A 19,351-nucleotide genomic window follows, 5' to 3' on the forward strand; every position below is an offset into this window, starting at 1 on the left:
CTTACCATTTCAATATGCAGATGAGGAAACAGGCTTGGAGAGGTTGAGTAACTTCAGGTTACACAGCTTGAAAGTGGCAAATCTGAGGTAAGAACCTGGGTTCCTGACTCTTAGCTGTGAGCCCGTGGCAAGGCCCGCAGGCTCCTTCTCAGAATAAGGTGTTAACATCTATACAATGAAATACAAAGGATGATAAAGGAAGTTGATTCTATTGAAAGACATTTATCAAAATACATAAGACAAAGTTGGGGGTCAGTAATTCTTGAATACTTTCAATAGTAAGGTTTAGTGGTTGGTCTAACAGCTTCTGTAATTTTGAGGAAATGTTGAGTGTAAGCGAGATTTCAAGTCATTTACAACAACGGTAGTGAGTTATGAAAGTGTTTGTGATTTTTAGTGATGACACAGCAAAGCTTCTTGCTGGTTCAAAGCCACCTTGCTGGCTCGCTGCCTATGTTCATCCTTGAAGGAGATGCTGGGGGTCAGTTCCACAGCTGTGAAACGGAGGATGCAATTCCCTCCACTCCCCACCCCTAATACTATCCACAGACCCCTGCCTCAGAACCCCCAAGTTACACTCTTAACCATTGCACTGTTTGGCCCCAACTGGCAATGACGGAAGTTAGGAAACTTGTAGACGTGGTTAGATGAGTGGGCTTGGATTCAGTACCCTTGTTTCAGATCCCAGCTTTGTGTGCCTTTGGGCAGGTTGTCTAATCTGGCTTTTGCTTCTTGTCACCTGTGATAGTGAGTTAATTATAGCATGTAGTGTTTGCTGAGCGTTCACTAGGTACCAAGCACTCTCCATTCATGAAATCTCATTCGGTTTTTATAAATCTAGGAGGTAAGCACTGATTTTTATCTTCATGCAAGAGGAAGACATCGAGACTTAAAAATGATAAGTGACTTACGCAGGGACACACACATATAAGTCAAGGGCCTGGGCTTTGAACCTAGGAATATCTGACCCTCAGACCTGTGGGTGTCAACCTATAGGACTGTTGTGAGAATAACAGGAGAGTATGCATGGTTGCTCCATGCTTGGCACAGTGCCTGGCGTGTAGTGCATACTCAGTAAATTGTGGTTGTTATTTTTGGAAGGCATGTTGGGTGAAGGACAGAGTTGTGAGCAGTCAAATTTTGTGTAAACTCTGTCAGCATTCCTGAGGTCTGTGGTCCAAAGGATGTAGTCAGTCATCCTAACAGGCTATTTCTCAACATCTTCTGCGTACCAGGAATCCCACTGGGCACATGGCATGGGCCTCAGCATTTTCCTGGCTCAGCTTCATCTATACACTGAAATCAGATGCCAGGGCTCCACCAGAGCCTGGTGAAAGCAGGCTCTATGGTGGTGCTTGGGATCATCTCCCTTGTCGTTCTTATGTACAGCCAGGGTTGAGGTCCACTGGCTTGGAGGAAAGATAGGTTTGTAAGCATTTCTAATCCCGGAGTTTGGTTCAGGATGTTCTTGGAAGCCCAGAGTGGAGGGAGGTTTGATTTGACTAAAGTAGGACAACCGAGAAGACTTCACTGTTTCAATGATGACTGACCTTGACCTGAAAGAATCAGCTGGAATTCGCTGAGACAAGGAGGTGGGGATTCCAGCTAGAGCAAGGGCCTGAGGTGTGACAGTCATGATGTATCTGGAGAAGGACAAGGCATTCTGTAGGTGACAGAAAAGTCTAGAATATTTGACATAGCAGCATAGCGTTTAATAGTGGTCCTGAATTTCACCTCTGCTGCTAAGCGTGGTCCCGCCCAGTGTTTCCAGATTGAGAGGCAACCCTGACTTCTGCCACCCCTTTAGGAGCTGGACAACATCGTTATTGACTTGGGAGAGATTCGGAAACAAGCCTTGCAGAGCCCAGGTGTGAACCGCAGCCTGTTTCTCGTCACGCTGGAGAGGTGTTTCCAGGTGCTGAACCCCCTGGAGTGTGTGGAGATCCTGGGCATGGTGCTGAGGGGATCCTCAGGCTGCTTTCTCCACCCGGACATCGCAGAGAGTCTCCCGCATGACCTGCGTGAAGATGCCTTCAAGAACCTGTGAGTGTCCTCCCCACAACCCGCTGACTCCACTCGCTGCCCCTCAGAGTCTGTCCTGAGGTCAAGGAGATAACACATGAGGGAGGGGAGAAGGCAGGTGAGGATAGGTTAATATTCGAGGTCAGTTTAGAGATGGCTTGATTAAAACAGTCTCGCGCATTGTATCATCCTCATAATTTTTGCTGTATTTGTATACTGCCTGTATTTTTTTATTTCGTGTATTTAAAAAATAGTGATTCATTCTATTTGCTTAAAATATCTATATTAAAAATAAAAAATGATACATGCTACTGTATATAAAAGAGATAACCAACAAGGACCTCCTGTATAGCACAGAGAACTAGATTCAGATTTGGTAACAATCTATAAGGGGAATGAATCTGAAAAAAATAGATATATGTATGTATAACTGAATCACTTTGCTGTACACTTGAAACTAAGGTAACATTTTAAATCAACTGTACTTGAATAAAATTAAGTAAATTAATTAAAAAAAAGTAAATATGGTATAGTTACTATAAATGGGAAACCAGTATCATTTGTCTTTGTTGTTGTTTAATCACTGTCATGTAAGGAATCATAAAAATAAATACAACAGCAATTTAAAAAGTGTCATTAAATCCTAGCTAGATATATTGCTCTGAGCTTGGGACCTGTTCTCGGGTAAAAAAGGAGCTGAGTGTGTGTTGAAGACTCCCTAGCGCTAAATTGAGACTTTCTCCTTGAGAGGTAGCAGGACTGACAGACACAGTTGGATCCAGGAGCTCAAATGACACCATCAGCAACATCTCTGTTTTTTTTTTTATCTCTCAGCTCTGCCCTCCTCTGCGTTGGCCTTGCTCCCAGGCAAGCTCTCTCCACAACGGAACATGGGCAGTTCCAGGCCCCTCCTCAGAGTGCCTGGTCCAGAGGACTTTCCCAGCAATTCCAAGCAGAGTCCTAGACCTGATTCTCATTGGTCCAGACTAGGTCATGTGCCCATTCTTGAGCTGATGACTGTGGCCAATGGGATCTGGGGAGATGAATGGCTTGCACGTGGGTCACAGTTCCACCCAAACCACATGGATGTGGGAGAAACATCATTTTCCCAAGAAAAACTGAGGTGCTGTTAATGCAAGAGAGGGGGTGGATGCTTGACAGTCAAAACTCAGATGTCCAGCACAAAAGCTTTATAGAAACCCTGAATAAGAGTCCAGGAAAAGATTTTGGGCCCTACAGAGAGAAAGACAATAGAACAATACAGGTATAACCCTGCATGACTCCAGGTTCTCATCATCACTGGGGAGTCCAGAATATGCCCCCATTTCCTGTTTCCCAATGAGCATCATTTAATCCAACCTCTTCTTTCACAGATGAAGAAACTGAGGCCCAACAAGGGGACGGTATACCTGAAGTGACCCCACAGGGTTTGACTCAATCTGAACTCAAGCCAGTTCTCCTGAACCTCAGTTTTGCCTACTTCTTACTCTACCCTTCGACTTGTGAGGATGATGTCATTAACTCCATTCCCATTTTTCAAATGGGAAAGTTGAGGCAGTGAGATTGAATAACTTGACCTAGGTCATGATAGAAAGTGAAAGTGAAGTCGCTCAGTCGTGTCCGACTCTTTGTGACCCCCATGGACTGTAGCCCACCAGGCTCCTCCATCCATGGGGTTCTCCAGGCAAGAATACTGGAGTGGGTTGCCATTTCCTTTTCCAGGGGATCTTCCAGGCCCAGGGATCGAACTCAGGTCTCCCACATTGCAGGCAGACCCTTTAACCGCTGAGCCTTAAGTCCAGATCCTTAGGCCATGATAGAGCATTGTTACAAATGGGCAAGCTTTCCCTTAAATGATGTTTACCATTTTCTCAGAATTACTGAACATAGCTATCTCCTGTCCCTTCCACCCCCTCTGCTGTTATGAAAAACAAAACAACAGCTGAAAGAGAGAGAGAGAAAGAAGAGGAAGAGGAAGAAGAAGAACTGGAATAAGAGGAGAAAGAGGAAGAAAAACAAGAAGGAGGAGGAGGAGGAAGGGTGAGGAAGAAAAAGAAGAAAAAAGATACAGAGAGAAGACCCTACGATGGATTGAAAGTTTGTCTCTCCGCATATGAAATGACTGGGAGAGTGGCGGGGACAAACCTGAAGCCTAGGAAAGGCTGGCGAATTGCTCATTTGGTGAATTGATTTTCAGTGGTGGGTGGAATTGAGCGAAGTCTTCCGAGATGAAGAGACTCAACTGTTTTGCCAGGATGAGCCAGAAGGGTGATCAGTGCCAAATGCTGAAAGGTCAACTCATATTGGACCAAACGGAACTGCTGGGTGTGGTGACAAGGAGGTCATTTGGGATTTGGGCCACAAGGAGTAGTGTGGCAGCGGGGAAACCAGATGACCCTGACTTAAAAAGTGACCAAGACACTTTATACCCACAGGATGTCTGAAATTGAAATGTCAGATACCAACAAGTGTTGACAAGGAGGTGGAGAAATCAGAACCTTCAGACACTGTTGGTGAGAAAGTAAAATGGTGTAGCTACTTTGGAAAGTAGTCTGGCAGTTCCTCAAAAGACCAAGTATAGAATTGTCATTTAACCCAGAAATTCCACTTCTAGGTCTACATCCAAGGGAAATGAAGCATGCTATACAAACACTTGTACGTGAATAATTATAGCAGCATTATTCATAATAGGCAAAAGGTGGAAATAGCCCAACTGATGAGCAGATAAAGAAAATTGGTATATTTGTACAACAGAATAGAATTTGACCATAAAACAAAGTACTGATGCATGTCCCAACATGCATGAACCTTGAAAACATCATGCCATGTGAAAGAGGCCAGATACAAATGTGACATATTGTATGACTGCATTTATCTGGAATATTCAGAACAGAAAAATCTATAGAGACAGAAAGTACATTAGTGGTTTCTAAGAGATGGGGTGACTAGAGGTTCAGGGGTGATAGATAAGAGTACAGGGTTCCTTTCTGAGGCACTAAATGGGTTCTAAAATGGCTTGAGTGATGGTTGGAAATGTCCATGAATATACTGAAAATCATTGAGTTGTGTACTTTAAATGGACAAATTGTATGGTACACAAGTTACAGCTTAATGAAACTGTTATTAAAAAAAAATGACCAGGTGGTTGGGAAATGGAGATCAGTCTTTGGCAGATATTTAAATGTGATGGAAAGAGGAAAAATGGGGAAATAGCTACACATAGCAAGGGGATGGGAAAGGCTTAATGACGGCTTAACCAGTGACGGCTTTGGGTGCATTTGCTGTTTGGACCCTGCCTGCAGGCCTGCATCTGTTTGTTTCTTAACTGATACCCACATTTTCATCGTTTAGGTCTGCGTTATTCAAAGATCTCTATGACCAGACCTCGGCCCATGCCCAGAGGGCTGTCTACTGCTGGATGACTGGGATTCTGAAGACATCCTCCAATGTGACTGGTGAGCCCAGGCCTTGAGGTGGGAACACTTTTTAGGCGGAGTCCATCCTTAAACATGGTGGTGCTTCATCTCTATAAATAGGGATTTGATTTCATTGTCACTTAAGACTTTTACCTTTCTCAGCTTCCAAAAAGGACGTGATGTGGCTTGTGGGAAAACACACATACCCCATTTCATCAATGCATTTTTCACATGTTGAAGTCCCTGAAGTAACAATCATTTGTATCTTAGAATCAAAGGTGTGTCCTAGTTTCTTAGGAAATAATAACAAGTTTACAAGTTCAAAATCTGTGTTAAAAATCTATATCAAAATGGGACAATATAGTTCTTTTAAAGAAAATCTCGACAGTAAAGCCCAGAAATTCAGCACTAAGCTTCCTGGCAACCAAAGCAGAAATAGGCCAGGATTTATTTGACCGATGTTTATTTTTTTGTAAATTAATTAATTAATTTTAATTGGAGGCTAATTACTTTACAATACTGTAGTGGTTTTTGCCATACATTGACATAAATCAGCCATGGGTGTACTGATAGATGTTTATTAAAAACCTACTATTTCCTAGAATAGTCAAATTCATAGAGATGGAAAGTAGAGTGGTGGTTGCCAGGGGTTGGGAGAGGAAGGAATGGAGAGTATGGAGAGTTACTATTTATTTATTTCATTTTGTTTATTGGCTGTGTCGAGTGGCTTGTGGGATCTTAGTCACCTGACCAGGGATTGAACCCCAGGCCCATGGCTGTCAAAGGGCTGAGTCATAGCCACTGGACCACCAGGGAATTCCCAGAGTTGCTGTTTAATGGGTACAGAGTTTCAGTTTTGCAAGATGAAAAAGTTCTGGAAAGGGATGGTGGTGCTGGTTGCCCAGCAAAGTGAAGGTACTTAATGCCACTGAACTGTGTACTTAAAAGTGATTAAGATGGTAAATTTTATGTTATGTTTATTTTACTACAATTGAAAAAAAAAGAAAAGAATAGCGATGCAGATTAGTGATGCAAACAGTTTCACAGGTAATGTCAACTTGTTGAATCTTTAATGTTAGTAATGTAAACAGAACAAACTCAACACCTAAAAAGAGCCCACTGGACTTACCTGGTGGTCTGGTGTTTGGGACTCCAACATCCAGTGTAGGAGGCGCAGGTTCATTTCTTGGTCGGGTAACTAAGATTGCACATGCCATAGGGTGTGGCCAAAACTTTTTAAAAAAATCTCATTTATTAAAAAAAAGCCTACTATGTGTCAGCCACTGGAGATACAGAGGAACAGAAGACAAGTCTTTGCTTTATGGAGCTATAGTTTTATTGTGGGTGAGACGGTGGAGAAAACTTTTAGGCAAGTAAATAAAAAGAAGAGAGGGAGAGAGGGAGGATATAGATGTGAGTACGGCTCTGCAGAAAATAAAATTGGTAAATGCCATGGAGAGGGTTACTGCTTTAGACTAGAACAGGGCTTGGCCATGGTTTTCTGTAAAGGGCTAGAGTAAATGTTTTAGGCTTTGTGAATGTAACAGAAAAGCAGCCGTAGACAGCAAATAAGTAGGTGTAGCTGTAGCCCAAGAAAGCCTTATTTACAGACACTGACATGTGAATTTCATGTAATTTTCAAGTGTCACAAAATATTCTTCTTTTGATTTTCCCTTAACCATTAAACAATGCAAAAACCAAGCTGAAGTCTGTGCAAAAAGAGATGCTGGGTGGGTTTGGCCCACAGGCTGTAGTTTCTGACCCCCAGATTAAGGAGTCAGAGAAGAGCTCTCTGAGCAGGCGACATTTGGTTTGAAACCAAAATGAGAAATGGAATCAGACGTGTGAGGCTCTGGAGGAAAAGTATAACAGGCAGGGGAAGCAGCAGATAAAAGGCCCTGAGGTGGAAGTGAGCCTATGTGTGTGGGGGAGACAGAGAAAGCCAGTGGGTGGAAGTGGAGGGAGTGCCAGCCAGTCCTTTTCCTGGAATTCAGCTCTGAGATTTGTGTATAAAGAAACATTAAAGAGTGGAATAATAAATGTCTTCCATGTGCAGCAGAATTCCCTCTGCCTGGTGCATAATTGTGACCTCTGGGAAACTGAATCTCACACTATGTAACCTGGGAAATTCACTCAACTCGCCCACTAGATTCTTGTTGTTCGGTGGCTAGGTCGTGTTCAACTCTTTGCAACCCCATGGTCTGCAGCATGCCAGGCTTCCCTGTCCTTCACTGTCTCCTGGAGTTTGCTCAGATTCATGTCCATCGAGTTGGTGATGCCATCCGATGACCTTATCCTTTGTCATCCCCTTCTCCTCCTGCCCTCAATCTGTCCCAGCATCAGGGTCTTTTCCAGTGAATCAGCTCTTCACACCAGGTGGTATTGGAGTTTCAGCTTCAGTATCAGTCCTTTCAATGAATATTCAGGGTTGATTTCTTTTAGGATTGACTGGTTTGATCTCCTTGTTGTCCAGTGGGACTTTCGAGAGTCTTCTCCAGCACCACAGTTCTAGACTGTCGACTTCCCTTAAGTCCTTGTTGCCAGAATGTAATTAGAGACAGACTCTCCTAAAATCCCCATGTGGTATATTTCATTATTAAACTAAAGTGAATTAAAATGAATTCTATTTGGACTTAAAAATTTTTTTTTTCATGAAGTTCCTTGAGGTAACTTGAAATACTTTGGGTGTCAAAAATATCCTGAATTTGGGGATCATTGATCTTCAGAAATATAGTTCATGCTTAATAATTAGTTAAAAATGGACATCTCAGCTTAGTTCTCGGTGAATTTAATGGCTCCCCCACAGAATTATCTAGCCTTTGGGGCCACCCTTTCTTCTAATAACCAAGTCAGGTGTTCAGAGTTCCCATCTAGAGGCTGTTTACCTGTGCTCACAGCAACAGCTGTGATTCCTGGGTTGGGGAGGCACCCTCTTGTTCTTGTGATGTGGTCCACAGATCAGCTGACCCCACCATCTCCTTTGGGCATCAGCCGTTGGCCAAGGCTTCTTGCAATAGCTTTTGGTGACTGATTCACGGCACCCTAAAAATGCTCCCTGCTTTTTTCATTTCCCTCAAATGCTGCCAAAGCAATGTTGTACTTTGTAAATCTTTTACTGGAGGTGGAGGATTAGGGGCAATGGCAGCCAATCCTAGTTCACTGAAACGTAAAAAAAAAAATTTTTTTTTTGGCCCCACCCCACAGTTGGGAAGATCTCTTGGAGAAGGGAATGGCTACCTACTCCAGTATTCTTGCCTGGAGAATTCCGGAGACAGAGGAGCCTGGTGGGCTATAGTCCATGGGGTCACAAAGAGTCAGACAAGACTAAATGACTTAACACTTTCACTTTTACTTTTTCACAGCCTGTGGGGCCTTAGTTCTCCAACCAGCGATTGAACCCTTGCCCTTGGCATTGAAAAGTGGATTCTTAACCACTGGACTACCACAGAAGTCCCAGTTCACTGAAATTTGAATTTGGATCCTGGCCATGATTGTTCCTAAAGTCCCACTGACATTCGCTGATGGGGAATTTCAAATGTCTGAACAGATGATCAAGTTCTCTGGGAATTCAGAGAAGAGAGAAATTATACTGCTGGCTAAGGAGATGAGAGAGGGCTTCAAGGAAGAGGAAATATTTGAGCTCAGTTTTTAAGGTTGGGTTTGGAGAAGGCAACGGCACCCCACTCCAGTACTCTTGCCTGGAAAATCCCAAGGACGAGGGAGCCTGGTAGGCTGCCGTCTATGGGGTCGCACAGAGTCGGACACGACTGAAGTGACTTAGCAGTTTGAAGCAGAAGGGTTAGGGGAAAGGCAGTCTAGCTGTTGGGAAAGTCCCAAGAGAGGAAAGATTTGGAGACCATTAGGGGTGCATACAAGAAAGGGCAAATGGTTTGGGTTGGCTCATGTATGCAGTGATAATCAATAAGGAAGATAAGGATTGTTACTGGCAGTAATAAAAGAATCAAATATATTTCAAGTTAGTAACTAAACTAAAAATGAAACTATATTTTGTGGTCTTAGTATTAAAAAATAATCTGCATTTCTAACTAGTTCCCAAGTGATGCTGAGGCTGCTGGTCCAAGGAGCCGAACTATGAGTAACTATTGGCAATCCATCATTGCCTATGTATAGTGTAGCATCTCGTAAGCAGAGGGCTCTCAAAAAATGGCTGTTGAATGAATTCATGGATGCAAAAAGAGGTCCTGATATCAAAGATATTTCTGACAGTCATTTACCAGTGCATAGGCTTTTATTTATTTACTTTTTAACCCATGTTTTGTCTTTTTTGCAGATGACTCTGTTTCATGGGTCAGTGCAGAAAACTTATGGATTTTGGGCAGATACATGGTTCACTTACCCTTTGAAGAAATTATGAGAATTAGTCCCATAGAAGTAAGTTTGAAAAATACGTTTACATGTCTCCATCACCAATACATCTGAAGTAAGGTGTGTTCTGGACTTCCCAGGTGGCGCTAGTGGTAAAGAACTTGCCTACCAATGCAGGAGACCTAAGAGACGTGGGTTCTATCCCTGGGTTGGGAAGATCCCCTGGAGGGGAGGGCACTACAACCCACTCCAGTATTCTTGCCTGGAGAATCCCACGGACAGAGGAGCCTGGCGGGCTCCAGTCCATTAAATCACAAAGAGTCAGACACGACTGAGTCGACTTAGCATGTACACAAGGTGTGTTCTAAACCTCTCATGTTCAGCCAGCCACTCACCTTAGCTCAATATAACTTGAGCATCTAAAGAAAACTCCTCGAATAAGGCCTCAAGCAGTCAGTTGCTGGGTTGTGTTCTAGTGTAGAAGAGCCAAGAAAACAAAAAGAATTGTGGACAACTAAGACAGTTCTGATGTCAACAATAGGATCTAAAGAGAAGGTTGACTATGAACCAAAGGTCGTTTAAGGGTATTTTTGAAGTCAAGAAATGCCAAGGATCGTAGCTATAGAGTTTACAGTCACTGGAAGCACAAACCCAAGTCAAAAGCAACATGGATCGATTGCTACTTCTATTTATGGCAACTTCTATTGATAGCTACTTCAGCATGAGCGATGATTGGACTTTAAAGTTTACAGTGGAGAAGGGTACATATTCATGGTGCTCAACTCACTGCTCAGGAATTACTCTCCTTTTCCTAATGTTGTTCTGATGATACTAAAATCCCTTGGGAGGCATGATGCTAGAACTCAGCCTCCAAGGAATACTGCCAACAGGGAGGCTTTCATAAAGAGTTTGGGGCTTGCTACCAGTTTGTACCCTGTGTGCCCTAACTTTCTCCTGGCCAGTGAAAGAAGTGTTTGCATCAAATGACTGGCCCGTTCAAGGACTGACTGACCCAACCACGTCTGGTTATTATGAAATCAGAGGCAGAAGTAGGTTCCTCTTTCTTTAAAACAAATATTTCCTTATTTGGCTGTGCCGGGTCTTGGTTGCAGTATGTAGGATCCTTAGTTGTGGCACGTGGGTCTAGTTCCCCGACCAGGTTTAGAACCTGAGCCCCCTGCACTGGGATCATGGAGTCTTAGCCACTGGACCACGAGGGGAGTCCCTAGGTTCCTCTTTTTACCTGACAGGCTGGGAATATTTCAGATGTCTCTCAGTTTCATAACCCTCAGTTTAAAATGGATTAGACCTCCATTTTACTTTTTTAAAGTTGAGTGAACTTCAGAAAGTCGAAAGAGGTTAAATTCTCAGAAAACTGGGCCCCTAGCAGGGACTTCTTGAGATCCAGGGGCTGTTCACAACATTTCTTCATCTTCTAAACATGTAGAGAAGGGAGGTGAAGCCACAGGGTACCAACACTCAGAGGGAATTTCTTATGGACGTAGAGCACAATCCATGAGGGAGAGACAGCTTTATGAAATCTTTAAGCGAAGAATAACAGGGCCTCAAAATATAGGAGACCTCAGTGCGACACTCTTGGACACACAGGCAAAAAGTGAATAATAATAGAAAGAACCTGAAGAGTATATTTAATAAAGTTGAATGCATTATGTGTATATTTACATAAGTGTGTGTTAAATATTATGTAAACATGTATTTACATATATATTGTATACATATATCCAACTTTATATCTTACAGAGAGAACACACATTCTTTTTTTAAATCACCTGTGGGTCATTTACAAACCAATTTATCTATTTTAAAAATTCTGATTCCCCAAAGCAAACAATTTGTGGACCACATTCTCTGACCTCAATAAAACAAATCTAGAAATAAATATGCAAATATTAGCTTGAAAAAAGTTCAGCTGCTCATATATTAAAAAAGAAAAACTTTCCTAAATAACAGGCGGATTGTAGAAGAAACTGAAGCATCGGTTACAGACCATTAGGAAATCAATGTCACTTAGTTACCAAAGAGGAAATGGGATGAGGGACCGATCAGTTAGGAGTTTGGGATTAGCAGATCCATGCCTCTCTATATAAAAAAGATAAACCACAAGGTCCTACTGTATAGCATAAGGAACTATATTCAATATCTTGTAATAAACTATTACGGAAAAAAAAGAAATCAATGAAAATGAGGAATGGGCATCTCCAGGGGTCTGGGGGCGGGGCGCAGCACAGGCCACCGGGGCGGGGCTTCACAGGGCTCCTGCAGCCCCCCACTGATCTTCCTGGCCTCCTCCACCAGATTGGGCTGTTTATCAGCTATGACAACGCCACCAAGCAGCTGGACACGGTTTATGACATCACGCCTGAACTGGCCCAGGCGTTTCTGGAAAGGATCAGCTCCTCCAACTTTGACATGAGGAATACCTCTACCATCCACAGGCAAGGAGTGTGGGCACTGGGCCCCCAGAGCTGTTTCCTACCTAAGCATCAGCTTCCTCTGAGCAGCAAAAGAGCTGGGGAGGGGAGGGAGGTGGTTGATCCATCTCTTTGAATTGTCCCACGTCGCTGTGCATGTGAGGGAGGTGTTTCCCCAAAGAGATCCCTTTAAAGAGGTTATGAAGGGGAGAAGAAAACAAAATGCGTTTAAAGCATCTTCTAGGTGCTAACATTTTATACAGCCTTACCTATTAAGTGCTAAGATTCCAGCTCTAAGCACAGAAGTGGAGCTTTTTACATTCTTGGTATTCCCTCCATTCCAAGTTGTAAATGTGTCATTTACAATTGGTTAGGTTGAGTATTGGAAATAGCTCACGGGCCTCATATTTGTGAACCTGTTGTATCCTAGACCCTCAAGCAGGGAGCCCTGGCGTGAGGTCAGCTCTAGAATTTAGTGATTGTAACTTGATCCCCAGGAACTGGAACCATTTCCAGCAGGGAAGGGCCAGGAGCTGTGTACTTGGTGACCGCAGAACGGGTTTGAATGTTGGGGGTAATTGTGCAGTGAGGAGGGGTGGTGGGCACCGTTCACCCATCTTCTCTCCATCTCCCAGGGTCTTACTGTCACAGATCTTCCTCTGACAGCATCACATGACCTTACATTTTCCAAAGTCACCTGCAGAGAATATTCTCATATAGAACCCTTACACCCTCTTCCTCTGTCCTTAGTAATTTTCACTCAGTAGCATGGGCCCTATTTTTTCTAGTCAGTTCAGTTTAGTTGCTCAGTCGTGTCTGACTCTTGCAACCCCATGGACTGCAGCAGGCCAGGCCTCCCGGAGTTTACTCAAACTCACGTCCATCGAGTCGGTGATGCCATCCAACCTTCTCATCCTCTGTTGTCCTCTTTCTCCTACCACCTTCAATCTTAGTAACACAAAAAATAGTGTAGTGATTAAGAACATGGGGCCTGGAGGCAGAAGTCCTGGGTTTGATCCTGGCTCTGCCACTTACAAGTTGGGTGATCTGCACCTCCCTGTGAATCTACTTCCCCATCTGTGAAATGGGAGCTAATAAACTGCCTATTTCATTAAGACCCTTGTAAGGATTAAGCACATTTGCACATAGAAAGTGCTCAGTAAATACTAGTTATTCTTAACATGGTTATTAATATTCAGTCTTCACTTCCTCTGAGTATTTTTTTCTCCTTAGACACACTTTAAAATCCTTTCCCTGAGCTGGTTGCTTTCCTGGGGACCTGTCTGAGAGTGTCACTATTTGATCATGGCCAACTAGGTGGTCCAACCACGCTAAGTCAAGTAGATTTCATACTAATGCTAAGAGCATCCATTTCAGAATAAGTGCTTAGCATCTACCAGGAAGTATGCTAATCACTTGGTATGCATCTTCTCATTTAACCCCCACAGTACTCCTTATTCTTTCATTCATCATATTTATTATGACGTGCTATGATGGGCGGAGAAGGCAATGGCACCCCACTCCAGTACTCTTGCCTGGAAAATCCCATGGATGGAGGAGCCTGAAAGGCTGCAGTCCATGGGGTCTCTAAGAGTCGGACACGACTGAGCGACTTCACTTTGACTTTTCACTTTCATGCATTGGAGAAGGACATGGCAACCCACTCCAGTGTTCTTGCCTGGAGAATCCCAGGGACGGGGGAGCCTGGTGGGCTGCCGTCTATGGGGTCGCACAGAGTCAGACACGACTGAAGCGACTTAGCAGCAGCAGCAGCAGCTATGATGGGCAAAGGAAACCTCCCCATTAAAAGCTTAGAGAGGCAGGGTTATGGTAGAGTGTGCGCTGCACAGCCGTGTGTAGCTTGCAGAGAAGTAACTTGCTGGAAGTCAGATGTCTCACAGAGCTGAGCTTCAAATTCCAGTTGGGGTGAAGGTGTGTTCTTAACCGATAGATGCAGTGCTTCCAGCTAGACCAGGGGTCAGATCTCATCTCTGCTCCTACATTGTTCTGACTCCTATCTTTTTATTTTCTTTTGAAGCATCATCATCTAGGCGTGTTGGCTGTAAATAAATATCCTGGAAAAATCCTGGAAATAAACTTCTGCTTCAGAGAATCCCTCAGGGTGGGCAAATCCCTTATCTCTGTGTGGATAAGGAATGCTTTCTTTGTATCCCTTAATGCCCCAGGAGGAGAGACAGCATAGTTGGATGGATCTAGATTTAAGGCCTGGTACCACTTGCCTTGATCTGTCTGAGGCTCAGTTTACCCTTCTGTGAAATGGGGCTAATGAGAGCACTCACCTTGCAGGGTTGTGATGAAATAATCCAGGTTAAAGGGCTCAACACGGTTCCTGGTGCTTAGCAGCTGCTATGATTGTGACCTCTTGGTTCTAACTGGAGTGGAGTCTTGGTTGTGGCCCCCTCCTCTCTGCCCTCCACCAGCATCCCTTTATCTTCTTTCACAGGCTGGGGCTGCTGGTTTGTTTCTACGATGACCTGGAGCTGCTGGATGCTGCTGTGGCCCAAGTGCTCCTTCACCAGATGATCAAATGCAGCCGCCTGCGGGGCTTCCAGGCTGGTGTTCAGAAGGTGCAGAAGTGCTGTGAGGCCCCGCACCCTTGGCCTCAGTTTCACTAGCCAGAGAAAAGGGAAGAACCGTCTTGTCTGCCCTTTGCAAGAAAGGGTGAATCGTGATCTAGGTCCAGCCACAGCAGAAACCCCAGCATGAACTTAAAGTAGGGAGAAGCAACAACCAACTGTAGGACGAGCTTGAATCAGTTTAATCAAAGTGGCCACCTCAGACTGAAATGCCGTGCGTGAGGTTATTTGGGTATCTCAAATGCAGATTTAAGGTCTGGGTGGGGCCTGAGACTCTGCATTTCTAACGAGCTTCCAGGCGATGTTGAAGCTGCTTGGCTGGTGACTGTGCTTGGAATAGAGAGGAAGTAAAAGAACTCAAATCTGGTTCTACTAGTGGCATATCCCTTCCCCAGGCTCTGCCCTCAGAGATTCTCAGGTTATGGTCTGGGGTGTGGCCTGGGTGTGGTAGGTCTTCAAAGCTACTCAGATGATTCCGATGTAGCCAGGGGAGTTACTGAATTCCTAGACCAAGGTTTTGGGCAAATCAGCACATGGGGACTATCTCATTTCCCTCCCGACTTCATCTCTTTCTCTCCCTTCTTCCCTTGAAGTCTTAATTTTGCCCGGCTTCTCTCCCTTCTTCTTTTTTTTTTAAGATTTTATTTTTATTTATTTGTTTATGGCCATGCTGGGTCTTTATTGCTGAATGGGCTTTCTCTCTAGTTGTGATGTGCAGGCTTCCCATAGCTGTGGCTCTCCTCTTGTGGAGGACGGGTTCTAGGCCCGTGGGCTTCAGTAGCTGCGCCATGCGGGCTCAGAAGTTGCAGTCCCCAGGCTCTAGAGCACAGGCTCAGTAGTTGTAACACATGGGCTTTGTTGCTCTGCAGCTTGTGGGATCTTCCCGGACCAGGGATTGAACCCTGGTCTCCTGCATTGGTAGGAGGATTCTTTACCACTAAGCCACCAGGGAAGCGCCTCTCTCACTTCTTTTTGTTTTTCTCATTTTTCAAATGGGAACGATAATATGAGAACAATATTCAAGAAAATTTTGGTCACCTCATCAGTTATTCCACAGCAGTGTTTCACACATCACCAAATCCTCAGGAAAAGAATCCTTCCCAAGCAAGCTCAAGCAAAAATAAAATAAGTGTAGTTTAGGGCCACAGGGACAGTTGTGACCAAGAAGAAAGTTAGGTGTGATTAGATATGAGAGAATCCTTTGGCTCATTTGGGTCAATAGTTCTTACTGGGAGGGTGCATCAGAATCAGCGGGAGGGCTTGTTGGAAACAGCCTAATAAGATACCCTCATCTGATTCAGGGGCTTCCCTGGTGGCTCAGATGGTAAAGCGTCTGCCCGCAATGCGGGAGACCTGGGTTCGATCCCTGGGTCGGGAAGATCCCCTGGAGAAGAAAATGGGCAAAAGTACCCACTCCAGTACTCTTGCCTGGAAAATTCCATGGACAGAGGAGCCTTGTAAACTGCAGTTGCAAAGAGTCGGACACAACTGAGCGATGTCACTTCACTTCATCTGATTCAAGAGAGCTGGGGTGGAACCTGAGATGTTGTATTTCTAACAACTCTCCAGGTGATGCTGAAACTACTGGTTAAGCCCCACACTTTGGGAGCCACTGCTGTAGGCATTTTGCAGATGTGGAAGCTGATCTCTAAGGAAGGGGAGCTGCTGATTTTGGAGAAAACCAGCTGTGATAGCTGTCTCTTTCACTTTACTCTGCTGCCCCCCAGTGGCCATCTGGAATACTTGCGTACACGCCTCTGACATGATTCTATATATATCTAAGTTACTTCAGTCGTGTCCGACTCTGTGTGACCCCATAGACGGCAGTCCACTAGGCTCCCCCGTCCCTGGGATTCTCCAGGCAAGAACACTGGAGTGGGTTGCCATTTCCTTCTCCAATTCATGAAAGTGAAAAGTGAAAGTTAAATCACTCAGTCGTGTCCTACCCTTAGCGACCCCATGGACTGCAGCCTACCAGGCTCCTCCATCCATGAGATTTTCCAGGCAAGAGTACTGGAGTAGAGTGCCATTATGGTTCATGCAAACTCAGGTGTTAAAATACAAACCGTTCTGTTGTTGTTTTGGTTTTGTATAGAGGTCACGTTACAACAGATAAATCGATTGCCTTCTTTACTGAAAACAGTTGGGAAACACACTTGACTATAACTGGACAGGCATGTTATAAAAAATAAGGGAATCACAAAAACGTGAAAACTTGTAAGACGTAATTTTAAATGAAAAATTTTAAATAGAGCAGGAAATTGCATTTCTGTTCATGTTACATCTATATAAAGACTAGATACCATAGTTTATTTATATAGGCATAAGAAATTTTGAAACATAAACAGTTACTAACCACAGTAATTTTTTTGAGGTATAGTTTTCAGGAGACTTTTACTTTCTTGTTACTGTTGAGAATTATTTTTACACATTTATATATTATCGTAAAGCTTCCCGGGAGATTTCATAAAAGAAAAGCAGCCATATAAACAGGATGTAGAGTTCAAGGTCACAAAAGAAATAGATGCTACAGGAATGGTGGTTATGAGTGAACAAAATTTCCTTCTGCCATGCTTTAAGGTTGATTTAATAACAAATTAATATTTAAATGAAGCATAGAGTGAATTTGCAGCATAGGAAGGTCGAGGCCAGAGGAGGTGGCATTTTCAGCAGCGTGACTCGTGGTCTGGTCTCAGCAGGAGCCCCCTTCTTTTTGATGAGCAGGGAAGGGGAAGGCGCATGCTGGGGTATAGTCCGGAGGAGCCGCCATCCTGCTTGCTGTCAACTCTCACCCTGGCTTGCTCCCTTTCTAGCTCAAAGCTGAGCTCCTGGAAATTGCCACGGAGAACCAGACCCTTAATGAAACTCTGGGCTCTTTGTCGGATGCGGTCATGGGCTTGACCCACAGTCAGCTGGAATCCCTCTCCCCCGAGGCTGTGCAGGGCGCCATCTCAACCCTCAACCAGGTCTCTGGCTGGACCAGGAGCCAGGTCATCATCTTGTCTGCCAAATACCTGGCCCACCAGAAGGTCAGTTGGAGCGTTGGACTCTGTTTTAATGGCCCAAGACCGAAGGGCTGGTTATAGACCTTCAGCAGGGGCAGCCAATCGGTAAGAAGATGGTGCCAAGGAAGGCTACCTGGGTGCAAATCCTTGTCTTCCATGTGTGACAGTGTCTGCTGCGTGACAGTGGGGAACTGACAACTTCTCCTTGCCTCAGTTTCCCTCTGTAAGATGGGGATAACAATAGCTCCTATTCCATAGGTTTATGTGAGTTGTTCCACAGGAAGAGGTTGGATAACACGTGACCTAGAGTCCAAGCTCAGTGAGTGTTAGCTATCACTGAGTTAATCATTTAACCTTCCCAACAGCCCTATAAGGTCAGTAATGTTATAACCTCCATTTTCCAGGTCGTTCATATGAGGCACAGAGCGTATAAGGGAATTGCCAACGCCACGTGAAAGGGACAGGGCTGGGATTGAACCCAGGGCATCTGGCTTCAGAGCCCACTTGCGTCATTCCCATGCTGACTGCCCATGGCACCATGACCACTGCCCACTCATTCTTCTTTCTGACTCAAAGCTAAGGGTAGACCATCCATCTTGTCCCTTCAGGACTTCTGGTGACTTTAGTTTGAAGGCTTTGCGGACCTTCTGTTTTGACGGGGGCCGCCTAAGTCCACTCTGTGAATGTGATTTTAGAGCACTGCAGGAGACAGTCTTGTTCCTCCCAGCCCTGGACCAAGTGGCTCTTCTCTTTCCTGGCGTCCAACTCTTCTTAAAGAGGAATGAGGTGACTTTTGCTAAGAAGCCAAGTGCTCAAAAGTCTTTGCCTTTCTTAAGGACAGTAAGAGGCTGTTCATTCTACAGGGAATAGCTCAAGGAAACCACTCAACTGGTTTTTAAAAAAACCAATAAATTTTTCTGATTATATTACATTTAGCCTCTTTACACCAAAGGAGGGGTTGGGAAACAGTCATGATTTCTGTTAGGGTGTCCAGCTACAGTCATATATATTTCACCTCAAAGCTTCCACGTGAAGATAGATGAGTGTGAGGCTTTGCTGTGTCAGTTGCCTGATGGGTGATATACGGAGGACAGCAGGCTTCTCCTGGTCCCATGAGAGGGGTGTGCAGGGCAAACAGAGGCGCCATGACTCACCCCAAGGTTCTTGCCCATTGTTGCCACTGTGGGTACTGACTGATGTTTGGGTTTTTTTTTTTAAATAAAGCAGAAACTCTAATTTGGATTTTTATAGGATCCCCCCAATTTTTAAATCTCGTCTGCCAGGTCAGATTACGCACAGAAGAGCCCGTTGCCTGGTCAGCGGTGGCATATGGGTCACTGTGCGGTGCTTAGTCGCTCAGTCGTGTCCAGCTCTTTGTGACCCTGTGGACTGCAGCCCACCAGGCTCCTCTGTCCATGGGGTTTCTCCGGGCAAGAGTACTGCAGTGGATTGCCTTGCCCTCCTCCACTGCTCTTTATTAATTCTGCTGTGGCCTTGGATGGCATAGTGGTTACCCCAGCGGCATGGTTACCTCTGTGTTGTGTTTTGATATT

The 19,351-nt window shown here is 44.5% G+C and overlaps 1 protein-coding gene across 1 annotated transcript in view; it reads left to right on the forward strand.

Annotated features, from left to right (window-relative positions):
* OTOA (otoancorin) overlaps positions 1 to 19,351 on the forward strand; it is an 84,139-nt gene that overhangs the window by 20,106 nt on the left and 44,682 nt on the right. The window contains exons 8-13 of the mRNA XM_027961995.3: positions 1,808 to 2,043; positions 5,374 to 5,477; positions 9,730 to 9,830; positions 12,081 to 12,220; positions 14,661 to 14,784; positions 17,607 to 17,822. Of these exons, the coding sequence (XP_027817796.2) occupies positions 1,808 to 2,043; positions 5,374 to 5,477; positions 9,730 to 9,830; positions 12,081 to 12,220; positions 14,661 to 14,784; positions 17,607 to 17,822 (921 nt within the window). The remainder of the gene's footprint in view (positions 1 to 1,807; positions 2,044 to 5,373; positions 5,478 to 9,729; positions 9,831 to 12,080; positions 12,221 to 14,660; positions 14,785 to 17,606; positions 17,823 to 19,351) is intronic.

Source organism: Ovis aries, chromosome 24 (assembly GCF_016772045.2).
Source record: "Ovis aries strain OAR_USU_Benz2616 breed Rambouillet chromosome 24, ARS-UI_Ramb_v3.0, whole genome shotgun sequence".
NCBI lineage: Eukaryota > Metazoa > Chordata > Mammalia > Artiodactyla > Bovidae > Ovis > Ovis aries.